The following is a 9,160-nucleotide window of genomic DNA, read 5'->3' as shown; positions in this document are numbered from 1 at the left end:
ATTCGCAGACCTCAATATGGACTTGTTCAAGAAATCTATTAAACTTGTGGAGAAGTGTTTTGACTGATGCTAAAATGGACAAGAGAGGAGTCCATGATGTCATTCTTACTGGTGGTTCTTCTAGAATTCCCAAGGTGCAGAAGCTGTTGCAGGACTTGTTTGATGGAAAGCAGCTTAATAAGAGCATATGAAGCTGTGGCTTATGGAGCAGCTGTTCAAGCTGCAAACATGGTTGGTATGGCTAATGAGAAAGTTCAACACATTGTGCTCTTGGATGTCACACCTCTCTCCTTAGGGGTGAGGGTAATTGGAGGTGAGATGTCTGTTATGATTCCGAGGAATACCGCTATTCCAACCAAGATGGAGTATTACTACACCGCATGTTGTGACTATCAAACTTCTGTTTTGTTCTCAGTTTATGAGGGTGAGAGAGTAAGAGTTGTGGATAACAATTGGTTGGGAGAATTTAGGCTTTCCACCATTCCTGCAGCACTCAATGGTGTTCCTCAGATCAAAGTATGCTTTGAGATTTATGCTAATGGTGTTTTGAATGTTTCTGCTGTGGAACAAACCAGTGGTGTGAATTGCAAGATTACCGTCACTAATTACAAGGCAAGACGGTCTAAAGAAGAGATTAATAGGATGGTCCAGGATGCAAATAAATACAACATTGAAGATGATATGTACAAGAGGACGGTTAAGGCTAAGGAAGTTTTGGAAAAAATGGCCAAGGATTTAAAGGAGATTCAAAATGAGCTTGACGCTGCTCGTAAGAAGAAGATTAAACTGGCGGTATAAGCAGCTGATTCATTGGTTAGATGGTATCCAGCTTGCGGGGGCAGATGATTTTGAGGACAAGCTGGTTGGACTTGATCTTTTGATATGCAATCTCATCATTGCAAAAGTATTTAGACAACATTAAGCAATTTGACCAGCTCCTCTTATCAGTACAACGAATGCAGGGGACAAGGGCCAGATCATGTTACCAGTGCGTGAGTATCCCTACTTAATTGGTCCAACCCTATAATTCTAGTTTTTTTGTTGCCAGATTGTGTTTTGATGTGGCTTTGTTGGGTAGCAGTTGGAAAACTTGAAATATGATGTGTAATTAATTATGGGTTTGTCTTTGATGGTGCGAATGTTAATGTTTCATGGCGATTTAGAAGTTATCACCTGATAGCAGGGAAAGTAAAATCAATTGAGCACAAAATGTGTAGCCAATCATCGGCTAGGAGCTCTGGCTCGCAACAAAGCTAAAGCTTCACGCTGGTCCACTCACAAATTACGTTGCTAAGTTCCAACTCTATTCTTATGCGCTACCTATTTTGGGATAATCAAGGTGTAAATATTGGATCTTTTTTACTTTTTAGCAAAAAAGCAGAAAACATTAACAAATAACTTTAAAAAATAAAATACTCAAAACTATTTTTCCTTTATTGTCGTATCAAAATATTTTTTTCAACCAAAAAATAAAAAGCATTGTCTAAAAAGTTTTATCAAATGAATCCAAACTTACTTATACCTAGATGGCTAGATGATGATAGATGAAAATTTACACTGCCAGGGGAGGGTTTAAAAGTGGCTTAAACTTGAGCGATCTTCGAAAACTAAGTAAATTTACTAAAATGATGGACAAAAATAACATAATAGTGTTCGCCATTATTTGATAAAGTAGGGGATGGCCCCAAACTTTAGAAAAAACTAATTCAAGACTTCATTTGTTTTCAGACAAATAAAAGGGAAGCCGCTAGCTTTCCCTTGCTAACAGGCAAGGCAAACAATGAACTTCTTATTGGAAGAGACAGGACATGATGAATTATACGATCAGTAGGATGGTCAAGGCCAGTGTGCCAATCGATAAAGGTAGCTCGTTCGTTGGAAAAGACACTAGCTAGGCAATGCAGATATTGAAGAGAACGAATTATATAATTTGTGTCTTCACGGGCCGCGGTGGAGGATTTTTCGGGACATACGATCCTTGACAAAAAAAAAAACAAAAAACAATGCCGTAGCCCAGCTGTTGAATCGGCTGTTTTATAATTAAAGCCATGCAATCAAATTCTTAAGGAAAATAAGAAATGAAGTGATGAATTACGAGGATATTTTATTTTGCCCTGAATATGAAGGAGGGAGACAAACTTTTCAGCAAAAGGTAAATGAACAAATTTAAATAATAATAATAAAAAAAAGGTTACATTTTCTATTAGTGGTAGTAGTCACAGTTGAATGTTACTCAAGAATCGCCATCACAAAACTTATGGTGCATGAATTTTTTTATTTTTTGACATGTCCGCACAAGAGGGGGAGGGAGGATTCGAACTAGTGACCTCCGCTTTATTAGGCGTGATCCCAGCCAATTGAGCTACCTCTTGAGGACATTTATGGTGCATGAATTGGATCATTTTAAAGTGTATTTCTCTCTTTTCCTTTTCCTTCAAATATTTAATCATTTTTTTAGAGTTAAATACATTATTAGTACTTAAGTTTTACTTTTTTATTTTTTTCTCACCTAGGTTCCAAATCGCATTATAGATAGTATCTGACTTACGAAAAAAGATAAATTTAGTACCTCTGTTACATTATGTTCATCCAAACTAACAGACTGCCACGTGTCATCATATTAAAATGTCACATGTCCTAATAAAAAATAAATTAAAAATTAAAAACAAAACCCTAAAAAAAAATAATAATAATAATAATAATAATAAATAAATAAATTTATAGGGTAGCCGGCTACCCCCATTTTGGCCTTTGGGGGTGGTTTCGGCCATCACCTTTTTGGCCATCCCTTGGGGGTGGCTAAGCCACACCTAGATCGGCCTTTGAGCCACCCCTAAAGGACAAAATGGGGTGGCCGGGCCACTCTACAATTTTTGAACTTTTTTTTTTTATATATATATATATATATAGGGTAGTCTTTTTTTAATTATTTTTATTAGGACATGTAACATTTTTATTTGATGACACGTGGTAATCCGTTAGTTTGGGCTAACGGAATGTGACTGAAGTACTAAATTGATCTTTTTCCATAAGCCAGATACCATTTGTAATATGATTTGAAACTTATATAGCAAAAAAAAAAAAAAATGAAAACTAGATACTAAAAAGATAATTAACTAATTACTCAAGCCATGCTTTAATATTTTTGTTCAAGCTACTCCGTTAGAGCATTCACATTAATTTATGTATATTTTTATACAAAATGCATAATCAAAACCCACTTTATCTAGTTTATCTAAGGAGTTTTAAAAGACAACATACATCCGATTATTATTATTATTTTATATATATATATATATCATTTAAATTTTATTTTATTTTATAAGGATTGTATTTTTCTTAAGAGAGCCCCTATTATCGGGTCCATCCTGATAACACTGCTTTTGCAGCCTCCAATTACTATGTGACACATCATCAATTTATGAAAAATGCAAAAAAATAAAAGTGAGAACAATCACACCAAATCAGAGAAAAAAAACCCGTAGCCGGCAAGATTTAGGCCAGACCCAAGGACCCACGCCATGGGTCTCGCCGGCGATGGACTCCTCAAACCCCGCCAGCCGTGACCCGCTTCAAAACTCGTTTCTAATGCCCAAAAACTCGTTTCTAATGCCTTAAACCCGCTTCTAATGCCTCAAAACCCCTTTTCTAATGTCCCAAAACCTGTTTCTAATGTCTCAAAACTCGTTTTTAGATTCAAAACTAAAACTTAGAGGTGGAAGGTTAACCCTTTAGGAATTTTATCACCCTAAAATCTAGTGTATTTTGGTCCAACTTATTTTTATGCACTTTTTATGTTTTTGCTTATGTGTCGGTTATTAATTGATGGCTGTAAAATGGGTGTAATTAGGATGCTCATGATAAAAGGTTTTCTCTTTTCTTAAATATCCTATTTTTCAACTTTTTGATAAAAAGAGATATGGAGAGAGAAATGGTAAGATAAAATTTTGGGAAAAGAGAGATATATAAGAGAAATAGTAAGATAAAATTTAGAGAAAAGAGAGATGTGGAGAGAGAAATAGTATATTAAGGGGTGGACAAATTAACTGCCTACCAACTGAGAACCGATCGACACTGCTTAACTGATAGCCGATAGGTGGTAGACTTTTTCTATTTCCGACAAACTCAGTGCGGTAGGCGGAATAACATTTTCTGACCGAATCAACTTTACTGACCAACACCGACTGACTTTGCCGACCAATTTTCCATTTCTTTGCTTACCGACATTACTGACCATCATTACCAACCGATATTACTGAATCGACATTATCGACCGCCATTCGGTAATGAACAAAAAGTCGGTAGAATAAGCTGATGAAAATTTCGACTTTATTGACACTGACGGTGCAAAATGTGCAAACCTCATTTTTGTAACCAAATTATCTGAGTCTTACCCAAAAATGAGATTGATGTATGAGCAGTGCCCGCTAGATATAGTGGTGCCTGTTCACAAATACAGATCTAAGGACTAGTGGACACTACAAAAACACAATCAATTTCTAACGTGGCTACAGCACATGAGTTTTTGCCACGTTAGTAAATATTTTTCTGACGTGGCCAAAAATAGCACGTCATAAATTTCTAACGTGCTATTTTCACACAAAGAAATTTTTTGACTTGCTATTTTAACACGTCAAAAATTTCAGACGTGTTAAATGTTGGCACGCCACTAAAAAAAATGAGCGGGATATTCAACTTTTTCCCTCTTCTTTCCCTTTATTCTTTTATTCTTTATTCCCTTTATTCTTTATTCTTCTTTCTCTTTATTCTTTTATTCAACATTTATTCTTTCCCTTTTCCTTTATTTCCCCACACTCTCTGTCTCCTCTCTCAATCTCCATCTTCTCTCTACACAGCCAGCCAGCTCGCTCTAGAGGGAAGAAGAAAAAGAAAAGGAGAAGAGAAAAAGAAGAGAAGCAGCAGAAGAAAAAGAAAAGGAGAAGAGAAGAAGAAGACAAAAAAAAAAAAAAAAGAGGAGAAGAGAAGAAGAAGAAGAGAAGATAAGATGATTTTTTGGGTTTTTGAAGATTTTTTGGGTTTGACATTTGGGTTTTTGATTTTTCAGGTTGATTTTTTGATTTTTTGGGTTTGGGTTTTTGAAAATTAATGGAGAAAAGAAGAGAGAGAGAGTGTGAGAAAATGGAGAGGGAGAGCTGGAGAAACGAAATTGGTGAAATTTTTTTTTTAAAAAAAAACTATTTTAATTGAAAAATAATTTAAATTAATAAATTTTTTAATTAAAAAAAAATTATGTTTTTAATAATTTTTTAAAATTTACGGACATGTTAAAATTAATAAGTAAGTTTTCTGACATATTAATTTTTGATACGTCAATAAATTTTTGATTTGTCAAAAAAGAGTTGAGATTTTTGGCTGCCTCAAGCGTTAGACACCTCCTTATTTTTTATTTTTTTTATTTGTTTTTTAAATTGAAGAAGAGAGATAAGAGAAATTTAAATTTAAGGTATTAGCACTAAATTTGGGGTAATAGCATTAAATTTGGGATGATAAAATTTATTTTAAGTGATACCATTCCTAAAGGGTTAACCTTCCACTCTTAAGAGCATCTCCAACAGAGTAGTTAAAATGCTCATAATAGTTATATTTAGCTATTATGAGCATTTTTTTGTGTCCAGCAGATTAGCTCCAGAGTAACTAAACTACATACTTTGCTACATTGAATAGCAAAAAGTAGCTATTCACTGTAGCAAAATGTTCAAGTTTTTTAATGTTTTTCTCTCTCTTCTCTCTATCTCTCAACGCTCTCTGAATAAATGAGGATCTTTCTCTTCATCATTTTTCTAGGGTTTCACTTTCTAGATTCAAAACGCTGGCTTCGTTTTGGTGAAAATTTTTGTTGAAACCTCCATCTCTCTTTTCTGCAAAATTGTCTTCTCTGCTCGGTTGATCCCCTCTCTCTTCCATGAGAAGAGAGGAGAGAGAGAGTGTGTGTTTAAGAAAACAAATTTTTTTTTAAAAAAAATTGAATTCTCCGTTCGGCTGAAATCTCATCTCAATCTCTTCCATGAGAATTGTGGCGGAGAATCATGAGAGAGAAGGAGAGTTTAAGAAAAAAAAAATCGAAAAAATAATATTTTAATCAAATAGAGAATAGAATAGATAATCTGTTGGAGTGTATACGAAAAAATGAGCAGTTAAAATAGAGAATTGTACTTTTTCATTAGCTACTTTACCTAATACTGCTGGAGATGCTCTAAGTTTTAGTTTTAAATCCAAAAATAAATTTTGAGGTATTAGAAACTAAATATTAACTCATAAAAATTTAACAAAAAAAAAAAAAAAATCTAGCAGAACTAGGAAGAGAGAGATTTTTCTACAAATTATTATTATTTTTTTAAATAAAGCCACATCAGACTTTGACAGACACTTATCTAACTCTTGATAGCCAAATACTAGGACTCGTCAAATAAATGAAACGTCAGGAAAAATGAAATGTCAGAAGAAGGGATGAAAGTAACCTCCGTATTTGCGTTAGAAATGAATGGAAGATATTCCATGAAAAAGAGGCAACATTTTGAAATTCTTCAACCAATATAGTTTAGAGCATTCCCAATGGAAAAGCTAAATGTTACTTTTATCTAAAATGACTCTTCAAATGTTTAAAAAACCCTACATTGGATTAGCCAAAAGAAAATGTAAAATAGATATTTGATTGGAAGAGCTAAAAAAAAAGCTAAATATAGCAGCACTTTTCAAGGGAGCTATTTTATTTTTTATTGTTTCTCTCATCTATTTTCTCTTTTTCCCAAATATTTTCCTACTTTTTCTTTGCATGTTCTTTTTTTCCCAAAACTTTTCTCATTTTTCCTCTCACATGTTCTCTTTTTTCCAAAACTTTTATTGCTTTTAATAATATTTTAATAGAATATATATAAATATAGCTAATCGGAAGTAGAGACATATAAAAATGGCTTAACTAAACTAGATAAAAGTAAATTTTAAGAAGCCATTTTACATAAAAATATGACTCATCCATTAGAAATACTCTTAGTACGATAAATCTTTAATAAGATTATCTTCTGATTTATTTATTTTTTTCTCTGAACAGAGACAAAGTAGCTTTTACAAACTCTGTCTACTTCTTGAGCAAGGAAACAGAGTCTATAAAATCAACTTGTCATCTACTTCACTTTTGTCATCGTTCCGGACTCAGAATCTTCCTTCAGGCTTCAGCTACTTCATTTCCGTTTTCTTCCAGAGGAAAAGAATGGCCGGCGAAGGAGAGTGGCCAGCAATAGGGATTGATTTGGGGACGACGTACTCGTGCGTGGCAGTGTGGCAGAATGACCGAGTAGAGATCATAACGAACAGGGCAACAGGACGACGCCGTCTCATGTTGCCTTCACTGACAAAGAGCGTTTGGTCGGTGAAGCAGCCAAGAACCACGTCGCTAGGAACCACGCTAACTCTGTCTTTGGTAATCTCTCATCCTCTTTTTTCCTTTTCTTTCATTCTCTTTCCTTTTTTCTCTGTGAAACTACAATAAACAAAAGAAAAAAAAAGAAAAAAAAAAAGGCTTATTGTCAATAAGACCTTTTATACTGAGATAATTAAACTTTCAACACCTTCTATCTGTTAAGATTGAGACAATAAGACCGTCGAAGTTGGTCTTCTATCCCGAAAGTTTGCAAAATGTTGGTTTTTTTATTTTTTTATTTTTTATTTATATATGAATAGAAAAGTTTGATCTTTCTCCATATATAATATTAATCAATGAGTTTCCCATTTTTTAAAACCATAAAAGTTCCTGTAAGAGTAGGCTAAATCTGTATAGCCTAAATAGATTTGAGAATGACCATCTGCTGAGTGCTACATTTATTGTGTTGAAGGACTTAAATTTCCATGGACTATTTGCTAACCTTTGTGGCTTTGGCTAGAGTTTATATTCAGAGTTTTGAAGCCTTCTGAATATAAACTTTTCCCTGATTTTCATGTGTTCTAGAATTGCTAATGTTCTATTCTCTGAAGGTATATATTCTCTTTTATCTTTATTTATTTATCATCTGTCTGCTTCTCTATTACTTTGATATTCAATCTATATATGGTCGGTGTAGGGAAATCTTTTGTTTCAGGATCGAAGTTATTGGATCAAGTTGCTTCTAATTAAATCCAATGTTTAATTAATTGATTAAATGGTTCTATGCATTAATTGCTCCATTTTGTATGGAACATGGAAACCTGAAAAACATCAATTATTTGACTTCTTATGGTATATAACTTGTCATTTTGCTACTCAGGAATCTTCATTCCTGAGTAACTTGTAATTAATTAATGTAAAAGAAAGTTGTTGTCCTTTGAACACTCCATACATACATACGTTCCTGTAATAACCTCCACCTTCCCCAATCCAATGCTCTAAAAGATATAATAAAGTGGACTGTGGACGCAAGGCTTCCTCTATCTATCCAACTTGAAATTAATCTTAATGACATATCTAATTATCTATAAGGTAGCCATTAGCATGGCCCATGCTGTATGTAAAGAATATGCACGGCATTTTGTGTCTATGATTCCTATTTTACGGTAACTGTTCCACATACGTCAAATCACCAATGAATTTGATCTTCCTCCAAAAAAATAGATGATCTTGACGAAAATAGACACTTCTTAAGAAAATTGGCAATATGAATTGTTTTACTTTCTCTCCTATGAGGTTACATGATCTTGTGCCACATTGTGTTTCATTCCAACTCTTAATATGCCGATTGTTATTTTTTTGCTCTTTATATTTGTTAGAGGTAAATTGAACCTACTAAGTGCAAAAGCTCCTTTTCAAATCCTAAATATTGTCCTATGCTACCATAACTATTTATTTATAAAAAAAAAAATGGCAAGCCAATATAAAGGCTCATCAAGATTGAGATTTGTAGCTTCGTCTACTTTAGTCTTGTTGAATCATTTTATCTTATTTATTTTGCAGATGCAAAGCGGTTAATTGGTAGGAGATTTAGCGATTCTTTAGTTCAGGAGGATATCAAGCTTTGGCCCTTTAAGGTCATTGAAGGTTTTGTTGACAAGCCTATGATTGCAGTCACTTATAAGGGTGAAGAAAAACACTTTGCTGCAGAAGAAATCTCATCTATGGTCATCAAAAAGATGCGTGAGATTGCAGAGGCCTACCTTGGCACAACTGTGAAGA

At 33.9% G+C, this 9,160-nt stretch overlaps 1 protein-coding gene and 1 pseudogene across 1 annotated transcript in view; both read left to right on the top strand.

Annotated features, from left to right (window-relative positions):
* LOC132186278 (heat shock cognate 70 kDa protein-like) overlaps positions 1–798 on the top strand; it is a 15,602-nt gene extending 14,804 nt beyond the window's left edge. The window contains exon 4 of the mRNA XM_059600172.1: positions 592–798. Coding sequence (XP_059456155.1) covers positions 592–798 — 207 coding nt within the window. The remainder of the gene's footprint in view (positions 1–591) is intronic.
* Positions 799–7,136: 6,338 nt separating this feature from the next.
* On the top strand, positions 7,137–9,159 carry LOC132188098 (heat shock cognate 70 kDa protein-like; annotated as a pseudogene).
* Position 9,160: the final 1 nt, after the last annotated feature.

The sequence above is a fragment of the Corylus avellana genome, chromosome ca7 (assembly GCF_901000735.1).
Source record: "Corylus avellana chromosome ca7, CavTom2PMs-1.0".
In the NCBI taxonomy this organism is placed as follows: domain Eukaryota; kingdom Viridiplantae; phylum Streptophyta; class Magnoliopsida; order Fagales; family Betulaceae; genus Corylus; species Corylus avellana.
Note: the sequence above shows the minus strand (reverse complement) of the source record. Positions and strands in the feature narration are given on the sequence as shown.